The 22,205-nt window shown below is 39.5% G+C and overlaps 1 protein-coding gene across 3 annotated transcripts; it reads left to right on the forward strand.

Annotated features, from left to right (window-relative positions):
- Positions 1-184: 184 nt before the first annotated feature.
- On the forward strand, positions 185-20,358 carry pus10 (pseudouridine synthase 10). 3 transcript variants are annotated; one of them, XM_023289920.3, is made up of 19 exons: positions 194-326; positions 1,304-1,383; positions 1,559-1,686; positions 2,850-3,137; positions 3,239-3,325; positions 4,595-4,629; positions 4,748-4,862; positions 5,001-5,062; positions 6,554-6,599; positions 7,815-7,879; positions 7,962-8,047; positions 9,341-9,466; positions 9,828-9,884; positions 9,983-10,059; positions 17,108-17,163; positions 17,261-17,405; positions 18,838-18,980; positions 19,430-19,529; positions 19,822-20,358. In XM_023289920.3, the coding sequence occupies exons 3-19, from the start codon at positions 1,561-1,563 to the stop codon at positions 19,858-19,860; spliced, it is 1,653 nt and encodes a 550-aa protein (XP_023145688.1). In that variant the 5' UTR covers positions 194-326; positions 1,304-1,383; positions 1,559-1,560; the 3' UTR covers positions 19,861-20,358. The 3 variants fall into 3 exon arrangements, with proteins under 3 accessions (XP_023145686.1, XP_023145691.1, XP_023145688.1); XM_023289918.3 differs by lacking the exon at positions 1,304-1,383 and having other exon boundaries at positions 185-326; XM_023289923.3 differs by lacking the exon at positions 1,304-1,383 and having other exon boundaries at positions 185-326; positions 17,261-17,378.
- Positions 20,359-22,205: the final 1,847 nt, after the last annotated feature.

A 22,205-nucleotide genomic window follows, 5' to 3' on the forward strand; every position in this document is an offset into this window, starting at 1 on the left:
CCGGCGCTCCGAGATGACGTTGCCAGACATTAGGCGTCGATTGCCGCTTTGACAAAACTCACTGACATTTTTTTTTCAAAAATTAAAACATTTTATTTTGCGCCCATGACATATCAATGTACACAATCAACACCGCTTTATTCAAAAGTAGTCTGTGGCTTGATGCAAAACCCCACATTTTGGCGTTACGCTGACATGGGTTGATTAGTTTGGTCTGTTGGAGCAGACAGCGGAGAAGAACATTTCTGGATGAACATGTTAAATAATAACTAAATACTGTCTGCGCTCTGATTTATATGTTTGCGATTTAACCTCCTATGTATCAGGTAGGTTAATTTCGGGTCTTTAGCAGCAGCTCGCTGTATAATTTTCGTTCACATCTTCACAATGCTCCCATTGAAAGCTTAGTGTTAGCTAAGTTAGCGTAGCTTATATCAGAATGTGGATGCAGTCGGTTGTTCTGAGTTCAGTAGACAGCTGTGCTTTAACTACTCATTACCTGTTTGCTGGGGCACCTTCAGCGGTTTGTAAATCTAGTATGTGTTTTGTCTGTGGTTCTTCAATTTCTGCAGTTCACAGTCCAGGCTCAGCTTCATCAATCATGTGTGATGTTATTTATTACCTACACGTAATTGTCAGCATGACTTTTTACAGCTCTATTCTAGCCTTATTTTAGGATACTTGCTTTATTTCAGCAATGTATCTCACATATCTTATTGCTTTAGCCACTGCATTTCGTATGTCATTTGTTATTTCTGAAAAATATCTGGCACGTCTTGTCTTATCTTATTACTGCTTTACAATGAAAGTTAACTAAAACTGTTAAAGGCAGGTCATAGCGGGAAGCACTGCATTTAGTACAACAAACCAAAAGAATAACACACAAATAATTCTCAGTTAACACCTGAAAAGCTTTTCTTTGTTTTCATTTCTCACACTGTAAAGACGTACAGGACCCTGTGACATCTCTGTTGGGAGTAATTGCAGCTGTAACAGAAATATGATCAGATTAATAGCACTTATTAAGCAATTTGTATTCATTTGAATGTGATACCAGAATCCTGCTCACGTCTATAGAAACATCTGCAAATACAGAGAGATCATGGTATAAGCAGCCATGCGATTAATATCTATCTAATATATATACATATATATATTTGGATAGTCTTTCTGTTGTGTAACATTTGATGTTTTTTGAGAAATTGATTCACTGTTTAGCATCTATAAAGTTGCTTCTTCATGGCTTAGTGGTTGAGACTTTTTCATTGTCTTGCTGCATCTCTCTCTCTCTCGCCTACTAAAGACATTTATTGCCCTCAAAATACTTTGCAACAAAAAGGAAAAGAAAAAGCGTCAACAGAAACCCATCAAGAGCCCTAAAAGGTGACAACAGCATTGAGAGATGTTCTAAATGCTCATATATGAGAAGTCAGAAATAGAAAATGATTTACTTAATAAATTATTTGTAACACTTTACCTGTTAAGGTCCTATCTAGTGGCTAATGTAGTAACACGCTTACTGAGTCAATGTGTGTGTTTGTTGTCTTGCCGCCTGCAGCCATGCTGCCACTGAAGGAAAAGGATAAACCCATCGTCCAAAAGCTGTTGTCAGCTGGCTGCTGTGCTCGTTGTGTCCTCAGATTCTGCTGCGTGAACGTTCAGGCTGCCTACAGACAACCACAACAGGTAGGACTCGTGCTGCATTCAGGACACGTCAGCACATTCTGTTTGCATTAATACATATCTTCTTTGGCAGTTTTTTTGGTGTTATTTTTGACATCACAGCCATGCAAAACAGAAAATCAATATTGTTACATCCCTGAGAACTAGTTGGTGAGGGGAGTAACAGATGTAAATAAAGACTGGGTAAAGAGGCAGGAGAGCTGATCACGTAACAAAAAAATTGTTTATTCACAAAAAATAATGACCGAAATTCAACACAAAGCGAGCTTCTTAAATACAAAGATGATCCAAAATCAAAGCACCATACTCTTGACTTTTAGAAGGAACGCAACGACACTGACTGGCCCACTGGCCATGATGGTCAGGTTGGCTCAGTTTTTAACCATCCCTGCTGACTGTAGGGAGCCACAGGTGCACCTGGACACTCCCGCCGGGCAAAACTTGAGAAAGGGGAAAAGAGAAAAAAAACACAACCTACCTTACCTACTCACAAACACACACCACGGAGCATAAAAAGGTATACACTGATCTGCTACAACTTGTGGTGAAGAACATCCATCATCTTGTTATAACACAACATTCTGCTGGGAAACCTTGAATCCTGACATTCATGTGGATGTTTGACATTTATCACCCACCTGAACGCTGCAGGTCAAGCAACCCTCTAATCCCCTGCCCCCCATGGCAACAGCTGTCCTTGATGCCAGTTTCCCCTCTCAGGACAATGTACCCCGAAAATTGTTCAGGAGTGGCCCAGGGAACATGACAGAGTTAAGCTGTTCACCTGGCTTCCACACTCCCCACATCCAAATCTTATTGAGCATCTGTGGGATGTTCCAGGACAAGCTTGATCTAGGTCCCACCCTGCAACCCACAGGACCCACAGAGTTCACTGCCAAAATCCCGATGCCACAGGACATCCCCAGAGTTCCTGTGTCCATGCCCCACTGGGTCAGAGGAGTTTTTGCAGCATGAAGGAGACCAACACAATATTAGGCAGGTGGTCATAATGTTATGGCGGATGGGTGTAGATCAGAATATAGAAAAGTCAACAAATAGAGTAGTCTTCTCTATTCTACAGCTCCGTTATTCAGTTTCTAAAATGATTGATGAACTTCCTAATTGCAGCTCCTGAGTGATCAACTGTCACCTTTCATCATGAACAGGAAACCCTTAAGAAGCTTAAAGCTTTTATCACGGATACAGAAAACAGCAAATGTCACGGTTCAGCGCCACCAGATTCCACAGATGAAAACAAGTCCCATGATGCAGTAGTGTCAGAAACACCTGAAGACCCTCCCAGTAAAAGAGCTAAACTGGAGCCCAGTGCGGCTGCTGCTCAGCCTGAGGAGGACGCTGCTGCTGTGGTCGACCTGAAGGACGACGAGTCACGTGTGTGTGTGGTGTGTTTGGGAATCCTGCAGGAACTCTGTGGCCCCGTCCAGGCAGTCAAGGTGTGTGTGCTGGAAAATATTCACTGCTGTCATAATTAACTCTGTAATAATGACAAGCTCTGTGTCATTAAGATGAATCTGTTTCTGGTGTTTCTTCACAGATAGCCGAAGCAGTGAAGGCAAAAAGCTACGAGTTTGACACGCTGGTGTTGTCTGTGTCTCTGCCTGCACAGCTGTGTGTCCGTGAGGTCAGTGTGTGTGTGTGTGTGTGTGTGTGTTTGGTCTCAGTGGATAAATTACCTCTATAGTTATCAGTCACTGTCAGTTCAACACACATTTAGTGTAGCTGAACTTAATTTAATGCACTTTTTTGGACAAATTTCCTTTATGTTCTCAAAAGAAAATGTAAGAAAAACCCAACTTGTTTCTGCTTTTTTCTATGATCTGTTGGTTTTTATTATATAATCAACCACTAATATCATTTTTTTCACAAAAACTGCAAAAATAAAAAAACCCTAAAGACAACAGAGTGATAAAATGGAACATTTGAACATACAGTATAAAGAGATGGTTTTCCTTAATACACTTCGTACGTACCCAGCGGTGTATTCAAGTCGAGAAGAAACATTCCTTTTTTACGTAAAAATGTCATAACATCATGTCATAATATTGTTAATATCAGTGTGTTTTTTTATTATCACTATTAACCACCTTTTGAGGTTTGGGATGTTGATTGGACAAAACAAACATTGTGATAATGTTGCTTTTGGTTCTGGGTAATTGTGATGACGTTTCTTACGTTTTTCTGAATTTTTGCAAACCGATTGATCAGTTTATTGAGAACATAATTAGCAGATGAATCCATGATGAACAAATGTCATTAAAAACCATCTCAAGCAACTACATCAGTGAAATGTTTCTCACATTTTAACGCATTAATTCTGAGAGCCTAATGAAATAATATTGAGGGGCCATTTGTTTACTTATTAGTTATTGATGATCAGAAATTACGGCACCATAGAATTTGACCATTTAATATAGATGTACTTGCAAACAAAATGGCCTTATGCTGAGCACAGACGTGTGTTATGCATGTGTACGTTTTGTATGGATACTGAATCGTGTGACCTAAATATGTAGCTGGCGACAGGAACTGATGGGACTCAGAAACACCCCCACAATTTAATCAATTTCGCCTTGTATCATTTCTGATGGATAAGTCCTGATAAGTCCACAGTGGTAGATTTGTAGTAGGATCACAATCGTGATCGTCAGCAGGCAGCTGACGTAGTGTTCACTTGTCATAGTTACAGTGCCGCTATCTCGCAATAATACAGAAATCATGAACAAATCCAGACTATATGCTGCATCACTGCCAAAATGTAATCAGGCGGTCCTTGTGTCATTTCTGACCTTCCCTGAAAATTTCATCCAAATCCATCAGTCTGTTTTTGAGTAATGTTAAAAGATGTCAGTCTCCTTCCACCACTGTTCATTAGTTTTGTTTCATCCTGCAGCACTCCTGTTGGCTCCATGTGAAGAAGGAAGTAAGGTAAAAGAATTAGTTCTGACTCCTACATGTTGACCCTCAGCGCGTGTACAGACACAGGTCACATGGACTCAGACATTTGAGTGATGCAGCGTGTTTTTGTAATTTTTTTTTCTTTCAGAGAAAAGGGCTTGGTGCTTGACAAGGATGATGTCATCCAGGTGAAGGAGGCCTTCAAGTGGATCATGCAGGGCCTGGTTGCCAAAGAGCTGGGGGGTGTTGCTGTAGTCACCAAGGTAGGTGACATCCAGCCACGAAAGGGAGGAAAATTCATTTCCTTTGCTAGTTTACATTTTAGAAGCCGGTCTGAGTCAATCGAAATATGTTGATGTACATTTACATCAAATGACACTGAGCTGATTTTGTGTTTTCAGAGTGCATTCGAGGTCGGCGTAGAGTTCACTCACCCACAAAGCGACACTGACTGCCATTTCCTGTGAGTCCCAAACTCTCTTTGTGACAAACAAATAAATAAATTCAATGTTAATTAAAGGGCTGCGCAGTGGCTTGGTGGTTAGTGCTGTCGCCTTGCAGCTAGAAGATCCCCGGTTCGCATCCCGGCCTTCCCAGGATCTTTCTGCATGGAGTTTGCATGTTCTCCCTGTGCATGTGCGGGTTTTCTCCAGGTTCTCCAGCTTCCTCTCACAGTCCAAAAACATGCTGAGGTTAATTGGTGACTCTAAATTGTCCGTAGGTGTGAATGTGAGTGTGATTGTTTGTCTCTATATATAGTTCTGTGATAGACTGTTACCTGTCCAGGTGTCCCCTCCCTTCATCGTAAGTCAGCTGGGATAAACTCCAGCCCCCCTCTGCAACTCTAATGAGGATTAAGCGGTGTATAGATGATGGATGGATGTTAATTGAACACCTGAAACTCATCATGATGTGTCTTCTAGCATATTAAAACACCATATGGGCATGGTAAGATAAAAAACTCAATTTTCACCAAAGAGGGTCTACATGCTAGAGGACACTTCAAGAGTGAAATAATCTGTCAACACCACAGCTGAGTTGTTCCATCTTAAAACTGCAGCGTACTGACGACAGCCTTCAAAACACAGATTCAGACTTGCAGAGTTTTATACGTAACAAACCTTAAGAACCAATCCTGTCAACTCACAATGTGGAACTTTCCGTATCATTATTCTTCTTCAGATTCAGTTTCTGGTTTGAATAAGTGTAGCTGAATGACTCAGAAAATAAAACTAGAGTAGATCCGCAGTGTCTGAGGGAACTGTCAGGAGCTTTATCATTCTGTCCACAATAGAGGAAGCAACAGTGTCACAGAGTTACATCTAAACTTTAAAGGCAGGAGGAAGGACTTTTCTTGGAGAAACCTTCTCAGTATCTAACTTTAACACACAGAGGTGAGTTTGAGTTGAATCAATGGTTAAAGAGGGAGGTTTAAGTTTGAAAATACAGTCAGATTTAGTACAGTAGGCTTGTAGGAGTAAGAGCAGAATTCTAATTATATTTCTACAGTAGCAGGAAAGTCTAGTCTCTTTAATTAATGCAGCCCTGTATCACAAATTTGCTTCTGCATGAAGGTTGAATGTTTTTAACCTCCTGAGACCTGAGTAAAAATAAATTTTAAAAAAATAATCATGTCCATATATGTGGATGCATTTTTTTTTAAATGGAGTGCATTGTTCATAATAATAGTAATAATAAAAACAATAATAATCAGATATTAGATATTATCTGACTGTTATATTTATTGGCCACTCCTTATCCCAAATTAGTAGAAGAGATCTAAAATGCAAGCCCAAGCAAAGCTGGGGTCTTGGGGGGCTACGTAAAAGAAACAAAATACTGATGAGTGAAAGGAGCGGAAGTGTTCAGCTCAGAGCTGACATCTCATCTTTGGAGCTGAATGGCTCTCAAGGTTAAATGACGCTGTGCCTCCTGTTTTCTGTCCTCCCTGCAGAGCAACAACCTGTCCTGACTGCTTCAAACCCACCAAGAACAAACAGGTGAGTTCCTGTAACACCTTTAAAAATATTCAGAAGGATCAAGACCAGTTTACTGTCTAATAGACAGTTATTAGTGCCACGGATACAAAAACAAGTGATTGTAAGTAGTTGATGTTTTTCTGCATTTGATTTGCCAAAGATAAGTAGTTTAATTGTCGTATACTTAATAATGACTGGAATCAGTTCAGACTTGGTCTGGTTAATGCATATTAAAGCTTTCTCTGCTTGTTACTAAATTTCAAACACCGTTAATGATGATTCAGAAGTGTCAAAAACCTCAGTTTACCACTTACTATACAACTGATTATTTTTGTGTTAAGTATGTGAAGAATTTTATTTTTAATTTCTTCATTTAATTAGTTTATTTACCAGGAACAATACAGGTCAACTTCTGTATGTACTCGTAAGAAATGCAGCAGATAAGTTGCTTGTACAGATTCAATGTGGTTTTTTTTCTGCATCTTGCAAATCCACTATTATTAAAAAAAACACCAGATGATGTTTTAGAATTTGATAATAGTGCCAGTGTATTGGTCTCTGACCCATTAAGTTCAACGTTTGTTTGTATGAGACATTACTGGCTTGATTAATGATTGAGAAGCCTACCTTGATGATTCCACAATAAGACAAGTAATAAAATCATGACAAGCAGATGCATTTTGAGCGACACACAAACATGTAAAAGGGCTGCAAGCCTGCAAAGTCCACACCAAAAGGAGTTATTCTCGCCCACAGAAAAAAAACTGCTCCTTACTCGCCTGAAACGCCTCATTTTTATATCCAGGACTTTTTTCCCGTTACTTTTCTACATCATTGTGTAACATATTTGCGTAACTCCTTTCTAGCGGTTTACTTATTTCCTCACTAGAGCTGCTTCTGTTACATGCCTATAAACGTACACTACCAGTCAAAAGTTTGGACACACTTTCTCATTGTAAAACATGCTTTGACTTTTTTCACACTTTTTTGTTCACTGCATAATTCCATGTGTTCATTCATAGTTTTGATGCCTTCAGTGAGAATCCACAATGAAAGTATTCATGAAAATATAGAAAAGACATTAAAGGAGAAGGTGCGTCCAAACATTTGACTGCTAGTGTAAATGTTCTTCTTGACTGAGATGATCCAGTCGTCAGTTTAATCTCTGTGAGGTCTAGAGGTTGGACACTACAGGTACAGATGTGAACGCTGTGAATCTGTTCTTTCTTTCTGCAGTCGGTGTTCACCCGGATGGCAGTGGTCAAAGCTCTGGAAAAAATATCTGACACCAAATTTTTGAAGTAAGTATCGCCTTTAGGTCCCACTTCATGGTGTATTTGTAAAAATTGCAGTTTGAAGTGATTTTTGTTGATTGTTTTTCAGGCATTACCCTTGTCCTCCAACTCAGCCCACTAGCAGCTGCATTTCTCAGGACATCCAGTGTCTCCATGTGTCTGTCTTTATAGCAGGTAATGAAGGACACTAAGAACATGTTTAACTTGTTGTTGCCTAAAACTGCGGTCTCCAACTTTTTTTTAACCACAGACTGGTTTAAAGTAATTTTCTGCTGACCGGTCATTGTGCATGTAACAAATAATAACTTTTCTTGTTTTGTTTTGTTTTTTAAAATAAGAAAGTGCCCTAAATTAATAGTATTACTTTTTATAGCTAAATATGTACACTACCGTTCAAAAGTTTGGGGTCACCCAGACAATTTCATGTTTTCCATGAAAACTCTCACTTTTATCCATGTGCTAACATAACTGCACAAGGGTTTTCTAATCATCAATTAGTCTAACACCATTAGCTAACACAATGTAGCATTAGAACACAGGAGTGATGGTTGCTGGAAATGTTTCTCTATACCCCTATGGAGATATTCCATTAAAAATCAGCCATTTCTAATTAGAATTAGAATAGCTTTATTGTCATCATACATGGGGGCATGACGAAAATATAAGTAGCTGCCACTGGACGGTGCATTAAAACAAGCTAAATTAACAACAGTAAATAATAAAATCGAATGTACATATAGAACAAAACCAGATTAAGTATTCCAACATATGCAAAAGAGGCAAGATATATACAGTACAGTGAGGAGGTAATGAGATCAAATAAAAACCAATAGAATAGAATAAATATGGGCAGGAGATTGCACGTAATCAGCATTATTAAAAGTAACGCTGTGTGTTATTGTTTTGAGTTCGGAAGTCTGATGGACCATCTGTAAAAACAGTTTCTCAGCCTGTTTTTCCTGCATTGTAGGGATTAGTTTAATAGTTGATCGTCATTTACCACATTAACAATATCTAGACTGGATTTCTGATTCATTTAATGTTATCTTCATGGAGAAAAAGTGCTTTTCTTTCAAAAATAAGGACATTTCTATGTGACCCTTAAACTTTTGAACAGTAGTGTATTTTCTTCTTTCTTGCTTACTCCCTCTCTTTTCAAAGAAGCTCTCTGGAGACGTTTGTTTTTTTAGTAATTTTAGCAAAGGGTTCGATTGACGGCAACGTTTCACAGCCGGGCATGAAAACTGACAGTCAAGTGTGGGAAACAAGCACAGACAGAAGCGACGAGAAGTCGATCTAGTCATTTTTCTAAATAAAACACAGTGTAGACTCTGCAGTAACTAAAATAAAAAAAACAATATGTTTTTCTCCTCTCTGTGTGGCCCGGTACCGGTCCACAGCCCGGTGGTTGGAGACCGCTGGTCTAAAGCACATGATGAAATCTTGACTTCTCCTGCTGACGTTCAGGCAGGTACAACAAGTTCTGTCGCAGTCTGCCTCAGACTCCCTGGGTGATCGACGGAGAGAGGAGGATGGAGTCCTCGGTGGAGGAGCTGATCGCAGCACCCATCCTGTCTGCCTTCAGAGCCGACGGTGAGTCTAAACGCGCAGTCATGGCCTCACCAGGTGCCTTCACAGAGGTTCACTGGTGAAGAGTTGGGTCATATTCTCTGAAGAAACAGCAGCAGCAACTCAAGCTGCAGCATCAACTGTATTCTCACTGTTAGAGAACAGTTCAGCTCACTCAATCAAACTTCTCCCATCGTCACTAGTTACCATGACAAACTTTCCCAGGGTCGTCTTCACCAAACAGTGCAGCTGCCGAAAACTGACATCAACACCTTTTGTCGCTTTGGTTGTATTTCAGGATCAACGTTGGTAGCTGCTCTACTGAAGACTGGTGACCTGTCAGACAATAAAATGGTTCTAATGATAATCTGTTTTTGGGTTGCAGGATTTAATTTCTCCTCGTCCGGCAGAGAGGATGTGGACGTCCGAACTCTTGGAAATGGTAACGGAATGAGGAGTTTTTAAAGCTGTGCTTGCAGAGGATTGACCTAAAGTGTGACTGAAGTTTTAGTTCTTTTAACTGTTCTGTATATTTGGCAGGACGTCCATTCGCGATGGAGCTGCTGAATCCTCATAGATCCAGACTGAACAAAGTGGAGATGAAGGAACTACAGGAGGTGCTGGATGTTTCTTTTACTTCAATCTCTTCTTCAGACAACACACAAATCCTGAGCAAAACGTGTCCACAGCTACAGACAGGAAGTGGTCTTGTTTTCGATCATTCTTGTTTGGCTAAAATGTTGGTGGCTTTTTATCAAAGATACCAGGGTGACCAGAAGTAATATCGAACATTAAATATGTCTCTGACAGAGAAACAGAGCTGTATAAGTGACAATATTTACTGTAACAAAAAACACATTTTACAAGCCATGTCAGGGTTCTATTCATTTTAATTTCACAACTGAGATCCCAAGTAAACCAGGGGTAGCAAATCCAGATCATCACACCGCATATTTGTACTAAATTCACGATGAACGGCCATTTTAATTTGAACTCAAAACACAGTTTATTGAAGTTTTGCATGACTGATGTTAGCTCTCACCTTTTTCTCCTCACAACTACTATTGTAATTCTCTGGTGCCGTTACTTCAGCCAAGGAGCTGTAGCTCCTCAGATAAACCCAAAGTGGAGGCAGCATATTACTGTGGGGTTGAGCTCTCTATCAGCTCCCAGTAGAATTTAGAATTGAACATAAAAAGTGGATTGTTACTAATCAGGCTCTACATCAGGGGTGTCAAACTGATTGTAGTTCAGGGCGACATACAGCTCAATTTGATCTCAGGTGGGCCGGACCAGTAAAATCACAGCACAATAACCTATAAATAACGACAACTCCAATTGTTTTCCATGGTTTTAGTACAGGAAAGTACAATTCTGAAAATGTTCACATATAATGAAATCTCTCATCACAGAAGATTCTGAACAAATAAGTGAAAATTTAACAATACTACCCCTCAGTTCATCATTTACACATTACAACTTACAGATCACAGTCTGTCTACAAAGACACAAAACTCAATGATATAGTATTTTAACTTTAACTTGTCAAGATCGAGACTTTTTTAAAAAAAAGTACATTCATTTCCACATCTGTGTAGTATTCCTGACACACCACACAAACTAAAGTGGGAACTATTAAGGAAAGGGTTAAGTTGTCCCTCTGAGTACATAAAGTTGTGGCAGTGAATAAACAGTAGGGTTCCACCAAACCAGACTCTGCCATACTGAAGCTGCTGACTGACATTATATGGCACAGTGTTCAGTGCCTTTAAATGTTTTCACTGTAAGTATTCATTTTAACCTCTGTAAATTTTACACTTTGCAAAGTCGGATTGGACCCTCTGGCGGCCCAGTTTTGGCCCGCAGGCCTTATGTTTGACACTGCTGCTCTACATGATAAAGTGTCTGAGTACGTTTCTTTTTTTTTTTTTTTTAAACGTGTTTATTCAGGTTTTCTTTGTTTTGTTTACATAAGAACAAACAGCAACAAGAAAACTAAAAACGAGGCACAAAAACAGCAATAAAAAAGAATAAAAATACATAAATTAAGTTTAAAAAAAAAATAGAATAAATAAATTAAATAAAACAAAAATACATAAAATAAGTAGTAATAAAAGTAGTATTATATAAAACAATACATATTAAACATAATCAAGTTAGCTTATGTCATCCTTCCAGCCATCGATAGGAATATTGTTCTTCTGAAGGAAATCGTAGAAAAGAGTCCATATTTCTTTAAACTTGTCCAGTCTGTTCTTTGTTGCATTGCTTATCTTTTCCAAAGCAAGATTAAAAATCATTCCTTTTAACCATTGTGATGCTGTACAAGGAGTATCTGTTTTCCATGAAGTTGCTATACATCTTTTTGCTTCTAGGAAACAAATATTCAACAGGGATTTGACATTCTTTGAAAAATTACAATCCTTTGGGTAAATATTCAATAAACACATTTTGGAATTTAAAGGAATTTGCTTGCCAATAATTTGACCAACACTGTTCAATATTTGACCCCAAAATGAGAAAATATATTGGCACTCCCACATACAATGAAATAAAGTTCCCTTGAAGTCCCTACATTTCAAGCAAGAGTCAGGTATATTAGGGTTGAAGTGATGTAATTTTACAGGTGTTATGTATAATCTGTTTAACCATTTGAACTGCAATAATTTAGAATTTGTATTTATTGATTGGGTCTGAGCTAGCAGACAAGCTTGTGACCATTCTTGATCTGTTATATCTACATGTAAATCTGTTCTCCATGCTTGAAGATATCGTGAAGATGATTCTTTGGATGCATCTACGAATAATTTACATAGAATTGAAACCTGTCCTTTAGAATGCAGGAGCTTCAAAGTGCAATCTTCTAGAGAGGATAAGGAGGGGAGTGTCAAGCTACTTTTCCGCCTCGAGAAAATGAAACTTCTCAGTTGCAAATACTTAAAAAAATGTTTGGTGGGAATACCATATTTAGATTTGAGGTCTTCAAATGCCATTAGGGTCCCGCTATCATCATATAGATCTGCTACTTTTGCTATTCCCTGGGCTGCCCAAATTTTAAACCCTGAGTCAGCTCTACCAGGAACAAATTCATCATTACCATAAATTGGAGAGAACTGAGAAAGTTCAGCAACTTCTCTTAAATAGGCAAGCGATGTGTGCCAAACTGTCAGTGTGTTTCTCAAGAATGGATTTTTTGTATTTTTGGACAGTTTGCGTTTGTTAGCTGAATATATATAGAGGTTTGGGGGAATACTGATTTGATGTGTTACTATCGAAACCCAAGCCGGCGGGTGATTTCTTTCAAAATAGAACATCCCAGCTCTAATTTGAGCCGCCCAATAACACGACTCCAGATTTGGCATATTCAGACCTCCCCTATCATATGGTAAATGCAATAGAGAGAGCCTCATCCTGGGACGCTTATTGTTCCATATAAAATCAGAAAAAAGCTTTTTAAGTGATTTAAAAAATGAGGGTGGTGGAGCAAGAGGAATAGATTGAAAGAAATATAAATATTTTGGCAAAATTGTCATTTTTAATATATTTATTCGACCAATCATTGAGATTGGTAAATTGTTCCATCTATTTAACAGCTGAGTCACTTTATCAGTTAAATTAATGTAATTATTTGGGACAATATCCTTTACTGTGGAAGTAATTTTAACACCAAGATGGGTGAAACTAGTTGAAGTCATAAAAGGGGTTTGTATTGGAGGATTTTTCTGTTCTTTTTTGTTCATAAATAGGATTGCTGATTTGGAAAAATTAATTTTATAGCCTGAAAAGCTACCAAAGTATTGTATTAGATCCATTAGTGCTGGTATTGTCTGTTTTAAATTAGAGCAGAACAGAGCCACATCATCTGCATACAATGCGATGCGATGTTCTTTATCACCTATTCTGATGCCTCTGAAATCAGTATGGTTTCGGATAGCCATTGCAAGTGGCTCAATTGCTATTGTGAATAACAGAGGGGACAGGGGGCAGCCCTGTCTTGTACCTCTAAATAGCTTGAAGGGCGTAGACAATTGTCCATTGGTTAATACTATAGCTTGAGGGCTCGAATAGAGTAATTTAATCCATCTAAGAAATGTATTTTTAATGCCAAATCTCTGCAAAACCTCAAATAAAAATGGCCATTCTACCTTGTCAAAGGCTTTTTCTGCATCCAAAGACAAGATAGCGGTATCTGTGCGGTCAGAGCTCTCAAATATAGTATTAAACACACGGCGGATGTTATGAAAACCATATCTACCTTGAATAAAGCCATTTTGATCAGGGTGTATCAGTCGTGGCAACAATTTGTCTAAACGTCGGGCTAATGCTTTGCAAAGAATCTTTAAATCATTATTGAGTAGAGATATAGGTCTATAAGACCCACAAGAGGTAGGAGTTTTGCCTGGTTTTAACAATAGTGTTATTACTGCCATATTTAATGAAGGGGGAAGAGATCCATTGCCCAGGGCTTCTTTATACATCTCAAGTAATGGTTGTATTAGCATGTGCTGAAAAGTTTTATAGATCTCAATGGGAATGCCGTCAGGTCCTGGGGTCTTTGCCCCTTTCATACTTTTAATTGCCAATGTTAGTTCCTCTACGGATATATCAAGATCTAAATCAGCAAGCAAATTGTCATCTAATGGTACAATATTTAATGAATCCAAAAATTCTTTCTGATCATGCAAAGCAGAAGGGGTGATATCAGAGCTATACAGATTCTCATAAAATGCTTTGAAAGCTTCATTGATCTGACTGAAGTCACTGGTTTCTGAACTTTCATTTACTTCTGTCGTATTAATTGATCTTTCAGCTTCAGATTGTTTAATTCGCCAGGCTAGAAGTTTACTAGCCTTTTCCCCTTGTTCATAGTAGGATTGTTTTAATTTAAGGAGGCTTTTGGTTGCTTTATTAACTGAAAGAATATTATATTGGGCCCTAAGTTCATTCAATTTTTTGTATGTCTGTTGGGAGGGGTTACAGAAATGTCTGGATTGGGTCTTGTTTATTTCCAACTCCAACTGTTCCATTTCTAATTTCCAGGATTTATGTTTAGAGCTTGTATAACTTATCATATGACCTCTTAAAAAAGCTTTAAACGCTTCCCAACGAACCGACGCGGATGTTTGATTTGTATTATTTGCAAAGTAATCCGCAATCTGTACACCAATATACTCCATCAATTCAGGATTTTTTAGCCAGAAAGATTGAAGGCGCCATCTGGTGTTGAAAGATGGGAACTGCTGCATATTTAAGCAAAAAGATATTATGGCATGATCTGAAATAATAATACTATCATACCAACTACTTGAGACTGATGATACCAAAGAAGCAGAGATAAGAAAATAATCAATTCTGGAGAATGTTTGATTAGTAGCTGAATAACAGGAATACATAGATTGGTGTGAGTGTAATTTCCTCCAAATATCAGTTAAATTTAGTTCTTCCATATAATAGAGTATTTCCTTTCTGGTCTGAATGTGCGATGTGTCCTTCCCTGTTGACCGGTCAATTTCTGGCTGGAGAGTACAATTAAAGTCCCCGCCTATAATATAGCTGCCTGTCAAGTCTGCCAAAGATAAAAACAGATTTCTGTAAAAAGAGGGGCTGTCAATGTTGGGGCCATATAAATTAACAAGATTTATCCTGACTGAACAAATTTCACATTGAATAATAAGAAATCGTCCCAGTTTATCTTCCTCAGTTTTAATTAAACGGAATGGTACTGAATTGTGTATCAAAATTATCACCCCACGTGAGTGTGAACTGAATGACGCAGAGAATACCCGACCAGGCCACCTTTTCCTTACCCTCACAATGTCTTCAGGCGTTAAATGTGTTTCTTGCAAGAACACTATCTTGGCTTTCAATTCTTTAATCCTGTTCATTACTTGTTTCAGTTTGACAAGTTTATTTAATCCTCTCACATTCCAAGATGAAAACTGAAAACCTGTCATGGCATATTAGAAAAAGAAAAGATATTGACAAATAATTGAAGAAGTCTGAAAAAAAAGTGCCTGATGATAACCACAGCAACATCAACAAAAAAAAAGTACTTCCCCAACTGAAGTACACATGCCCCTTCCCTATTTACACTTCGAAAAGAAACCTAAATGAATTAGGTTCAAACTGTGGAGCGAAGCTGGTCCACGTATCCAGGGAACAACGTCTAACCTAAGCTATCCAACGAAAAGACCAGAATCTCCCGGCGAAATATGTAATAAAAATGTAAACATTGCAATCAGAAAACAAAACCTACCTACTTTTCAGCAATTTGACTGTAAACTCTTTTTGTGTGAAAATAAAAACAATGATTGCTTAATTTTAAACAGTTCTAGACCATACGAAACAGGCCGTGTAAAGTCACCTGTAAACATTATCAGTTCGCGTTGGGTACCTTTAATCAGCCGCTGCGTCTGCTGCGCTGCTCATCTCCGTCTTCAGCCCCTGCAGAAAAGTCTCAGCACCAGATTTCGTGTCGAAAGTGTGGCGTCTTCCCCCGACGGTCACAAGCAGAGTTGCTGGATAGATTATTCCATAGCGCAGCCCACGAATGGAGAGGGAAGCCAGTTCCTTTCGAACGGGATCAAAAACCTTTCTCCGTTTGAGTAAATCCGATGATAGGTCAGGGAAAAACATGACTTTACTGTTGTCCACGAAGATATTACCCTTCTTTCTAGCTGCTTGAATCACTCGGACTTTGTCTGCGAAGTTTAAAAACTTCATCGCCACCGCTCTGGGTCGGGCAGTAGACTCACGGCTTCCAGGTGCATGTCCTCGAATCGGTCCGCCCACACGGTGCGGTCTTTCAATAACGGGGCTGAGGGAAGCTGTCCTGGCCGAGCGTGTTTGGGATCCATTTCTCCAAAAAAGCACACATATCTCCTTGCTCTTTGAATTCAGGCAACCCCACCAGGCGTAGATTCGATCTGCGTGAACGATTTTCCAGATCATCCACTTTCCGAGCGAGCTCTTCCATCGTTGTTTTCATGGCGGAAGCCTGTGTAGTTAAACACGCCACCTCATCTTCATTGGAGCTAATCCTTTCCTCAGCTTCTGTCATTCGGCCAGATAATGTCTTTAAGTCACTTTTTACATCGCCAATGGCGCCCATTAGCCCGTCAAACTTCACATTGAAATCTTGCCTCATTGTTGAGAACTCCTCTTTCACAAAGCGGATAATAGTATCCTGAAGTGCTGCGGGGCTAACGTTAGCATCATCGTAGCTAGCGTCGGAGCTAGTTAGCTCCCCCGGGTTGGATGTGTCTTCAGCCGATTTAGTAACTTTTGGCGTTTTAGATTTAGTCTTTAAAGACATGGCAGTTGATTCTTGCAGCTAAGAGACAGTATTAGTCAGTTTACCGATTTTTGAGCGAGGTCTGATTGCTATTTCATGAGGTTTGCACGGGAGCTCCGGTCACACGTCTGCCTAGTAGCGCGCCATCAGCCGAAGTCGTCTGAGTACATTTCTGATTGTTGTGTCCTAAGCTAAAGTAACTTGTGTTGACTGTCAGTCTCAGCTTTTGCTGTTTTTTGCCTTGAAACTTTGATTTCGTTTAGTTTATTACCACAACATTATCCTGTTCAACTTTGTTATGTGCAGGCAGTGTTTATGTACTCACATGTACTTTACAGCCTCTAATTTTATTGTTTTTGCTTTGTCTTTAGACCATTAACAAGTCTTCAGATAAAATCAGAGTGAGAGATCTGCAGATTGTTACCAGGTAAGAAAACATGAAACCGTAAACTTACCCTAAACTAAATCTCCAGTGTTAAATGAAGATGACAGACAGCTGCACCATGCTCTGGGTTGATCTGCAGAGACGCCATGAGTCGGATGAAGGAGGGGGAGGAGGAGAAGACCAAGTCATACACGGCCCTCGTCTGGACCCAGAAACCCATCCAGACAGAAGACATCGCCTTTATTGACGACATCAAGGTCACTGCAACACATATCAGTCTCTGTGTATGTGGAGTCTGTAAACTGATATTTGTACATCCAGGTAGTGAATTTACTGAGTACTGTAATAAGTAAGACTTTGACTTAGATGCTGACTAGTCAGTTACCTGGTCCGTCCGTCCATCCATCCATCCATCCATCCTTCCTTCCTTCCATCCTTCCTTCCATCCTCTGTACACTGCTTAGTCCTCATTAGAGTCATGGGGGCCTGGAGTTTATCTCAGCTGACTGAGGTTGAAGGCAGCGGACACCTGGACAGGTAACAGTCTATCACAGGGCTACGCATAGAGACAAACAATCACACTCACATTCACACTTTTGGACAATTTGGAGTTACTAATTAACCTCAGCATATTTTTGAACCGTGGGAGGAAGCCAGAGTACCTGGAGAAAACCCATGCATGTACAGGGAGAACATGCAAACTCCATGCAGAAACATCTCTTGAAGGCTGGGACATGAACTGGGGATCTTCTAGCTGCAAGGCGACAGTGCTAACCACCAAACCACTGTGCAGGCCAGTTACCTAGTCATTTATTTTTTTATATTTCCTACAGAAAAACAACCCTAAATTCCACTAAAATGAGAATATAGTGAATATACACAAACTGCACATTTCCAGAATACAAAATTGAATGAATGTGTCTTCATCCAGTCAGCGTGTTAAAACACAGGTATTAATATTATCAACATAAGGACAGGCAAAAACTGACAAAAGGAAGCCAGCAGTGAAATGCAACAGATGCTTGCTCATATTCCAGATTAACTCTAAATTCTAAGTTCAAGATTTTCAGTGGAAGCAGGAATACAGGAATCACCTGGAATAAGATAAACACCGTAGACTGTGCATAAAAAGACAGATGTAGCCATGCAGACGTCACTCATTGGTGTATGGACAATGATTTTGAAGCCTCGAGTTTGGAATAACCGTCGCCATGGTGGCCTTTCGACACCGGATGAAATGAGGCAGAACAGTGAGCACAGTACTCATTTCCATACGGTAGCAACCTGTCAATCACTGCCCTAAATCATACACTTCTTTATTGTATGATATATGCTTTATAACACATTTAATAATACATTTTATTTGTGTAGTGATTTTCTGGGCATTCAAAGACGCTTTACGTGCAAACTATTAAAACTAAAACAGTCAAAGAGAGCAGGTTAAAAAAAAAAGCATATAGCAGTTAAACATTAAAGTACACCATGCTGTGTTCAGGTTTAAAACTAGAGACTGAAACCATAAACACATTCAGTAAATGTTTCCTAAGGTAACAGATTAGGGACGAAACTGACTAATTTCTAATAGACTTCCATACAATCAGATTTCTTTCTGGAGTTGCCCCCTGCTGGCTGTTAGAAAAACACAGTTCCGTGATTTATGTACGGTCAGTGATCAACACAAAGATATGAAGAATCAGCAGTTGTTTGTCCAATCAGGAGCTGACTCTGGACCAGAAGACTCCTCTGAGAGTTCTACACCGGCGGGCGTTGGCCATCAGACAGCGAGTTATCCACAGCATGTGCACCCGCTTCCTGGACCCACATCACTTCTACCTGGGACTGAAGACTCAGGCCGGAACGTATCCTCAATAATGACAATGCGCAAATTAAGTTTAAGTTAAGCTGAAGACAAGTCTGGGATTCTGATGGATGGTTGTTATTTAGATAACTAGCGTGTTCATGTGTGTTTAATGGATCTGGGTGTGTGGATCCATCTGAGCCACTTTGTTTCTCTTTTTTAGATCAAGGACTGTGTAGGAACCAGATCTTTGTTTTCTCAACGCACAAACAGCACAGACAGCACAGACAGCCAGCAGAACATGGATCACATGTTCAAGCTTTAATTGAGAACCTCCATGACATTACACGAACAGCTTGTTTTTCCATCACTCAAAACTGGAGTAAAATGTTTTCCTTTGTCTGTCTGTTGATTTGATTTGGAATGAATCTTAACTGAATTCATGTCGTCAGCCAGTCGAAAGTTTTGAAAGACCATGTGATTAAAAACTCCTTAATATAAAACCAACAGTTACATCAAAGAGTTTGTCCATGGAGACTTTGGCCGTACTAAACCCAACCTGTGTCAGCTGCTGAAGATGGACACCGACATCCTGGAGCTGGACGTGGAGGTGGGAGTAATGTAACATCTGTACAACTTCACAAATACAAGCAACAACAGTTACACAATATGTGTTTTAGATGTATTCATTAGTGTAAATCTTCTTTTTGAGTGCTTCTTCTGCCCTGAAATATAAATTGTCACATCATAAGTGTAAAAGTTGGAGGTTGTCCAGAAGACTCTGGCTTACTATGACCTGCTCACAATCAGTCCAGTCCTGCAGATCATTTGGTTGTTCATGCAAAAATTTTGGAAGCTTATAGATTCAACATGTTGAATGTCACTTGTGTTTCTTGTCTCAGTCTGTGGATGTGGACTGGCCTCCTGCCATACCAGAGTGAATGCTGCTCTGCCACACTGAGGCCTGGATCATCCTGCATCTGAGAGCTTCAGCCGAGGTTCTAGTTCTGTCAGCAGCGAAGCTCCTCTTAGAGCACAACACCGAACAGTCCAGAGGTTCAGAGCATGTGTGATGGAAAACAACAGTGAGGAAGTGTTTGGAGATGAACTGTAGCCATACAGTCCTGTAGGGGAGTCTGTTCTGCTTCTGGATTTGCTTTTCCAACTCAACACAAGTCAAATGTGACTGAATCTTTAGTTGGATCACAGAAAATGTTTAGCTAAAAGCAAGGTGGCCAGGTAGAGCTGCTTTTTCTTTTTGGTTCAGATGGATGAAAAATGGGAAGACGACTATTCTTTCCTTAGATCTTTAGCATGACCAGGACATAAACTGTAGATTTTGTTTGTAAAGTTGTCAAAAAATGTACCTTCCATCACTCTGCACACATGTTCCATTTTGCATTTGTCTTCAATAAAAGAAACTAAGTTTGTCCAGAGAATGGAGTCAGACAAATTCTAGAATCTTGCGACATTGTAGAATCTTAACATATTCTGTAATAATAATAATAATAATAACTTTATTTATATAGCACTTTCAGATCAAAGTGCTTTGCAGAGCAAGCAATAGATAAAATACAATAAAATGATAGTAGATGAAAACAATAGTTAAGAAGACACAATAACAACAATAACAACGGTAAAACTGATAAGAACAATGTCTAAGAAGACACAGTACCTCACAGTTAGGATTCATATACAGCAGAGAACAAGTGGGTATTTAGCTTTGCTTTGAACACCTCTCCTGACCAAGCTTGCCGACTGTCAGACGGAAGAGCATTCCATAAAGACGGTGCACAGCACTAAAAAGCTCGCGCACCGACTGTCTTCTTTTTAACTCTACGGACAGTCAGCAGACCCATCCCCTGGGAGCGCAATGACCTTGCTGGTTCATATGGGACTACCAGCTCCTTTAAATATGATGGCCCAGTGCCATTTACAGCTTTATATGTTAAAAGAAGTATCTTAAAATCAGCTCTAACATGAACTGGGAGCCAATGGAGTGAGACTAACATTGGTGAGCTGTGGTCATATTTCTCTGTTCCAGTCAGAATGTGGGCTGCCACATTCTAAACCATCTGTAGACTATGAAAGCTCCTCTTAGGCAAGCCAGACAGGAGAGCATTACAATAATTCAATCTCGAAATCACAAATGAATGGATAAGAACCTCAGCATCATTAAAAGACAAGAAAGAGCGAATCTTACCAATCCTCCTAAGATGGAAGAAAGCTATTTTTGTCACCTCTCATCTTGTATGTGAGAGACAAATCTAAGAGACTGATAAAAGGTCATTCCAAGGTTTTTAACACTGTCCTTGCACTGAATGAGGCCATCCTCTAAGGTCCAGACAGTGTTATTGTTCAGATGATTTAGTCTTTCTGAACCAATCACCATCATCTCAGTCTTGTCTGAGTTAAATAAGAAGAGGTTTGCTGCCAACCAGCTCTTCACAGCAGCCAGACAGGCCTCAAGCTTCAGTATATCTGACCAACTGTCTACAGTAATCGGTGCATACAGTTGCAGGTCATCAGCATAACATTGGAAGGCAATCCCAAAAGGACGTATGATATTGCCCAATGGCACCAAGTATCATGAAAACAACAAAGGACCAAGAACAGACCCCTGTGGAACCCCATACTTGACTGCCCGCTTCTCAGAGAATACATTGTTGTGTTGGACACACTGAGATCTATCGGACAAATATGATTTTAACCATTCGAACACTCTACTTGAAATTCCATGCATGTTTTTAAACCTGTCCAACAATATATAGTGGTCCACTGTCCCAATGGCAGCACTCATGTCCAATAGTAGAAGAACTGATGTTGAGCCCGAGTCAGTTGCCAATAACAGATCATTCAGTACCTTTATAAGTGCTGTTTCTGTAGAGTAATTGGACCGAATTTCAGACTGTAGTGGCTCAAAGTAATTATTGTGTGACAAGAATTTCACAAGTTGTTTTGAGACAACTTTCTCAAAGAACTTAGACAGAAATGCCAGGTTTGAGACCGGTCTATAGTTTACTACGGAATTTGGGTTAAGACCCGGTTTCTTTAATAAGGGTTTAACCACTGTAGATTGGAAACAAGCAGGGAAGACTCCAATAGAAAGTGATAAGTTCAGGATGGATAAAACATAGGGTCACAGAGCTGAACATAGCTTCTTAATGACTCACGCTGGTAAAGGATTTAACGGGCATGTGGTAGATCTAGAGGACAAAACAATTTTAGTTAGATCCACTAGTGAGGCAGACTCAAACTTAGAGAAGACCTGTCCAGAATAAGAGGG

This window comes from Amphiprion ocellaris, chromosome 4 (genome assembly GCF_022539595.1).
Source record: "Amphiprion ocellaris isolate individual 3 ecotype Okinawa chromosome 4, ASM2253959v1, whole genome shotgun sequence".
NCBI lineage: Eukaryota > Metazoa > Chordata > Actinopteri > Pomacentridae > Amphiprion > Amphiprion ocellaris.

Coding starts and splice junctions, on each gene's coding strand:
- pus10 (XM_023289918.3), top strand. CDS start 1,561: ATGCTGCCACTGAAGGAAAAGGATAAACCCATCGTCCAAAAGCTGTTG. Junction 7,880..7,961: donor TCTGACACCAAATTTTTGAA/GTAAGTATCGCC, acceptor ATTGTTTTTCAG/GCATTACCCTTGTCCTCCAA. Junction 17,406..18,837: donor CAACACATATCAGTCTCTGT/GTATGTGGAGTC, acceptor TTGTCCAATCAG/GAGCTGACTCTGGACCAGAA.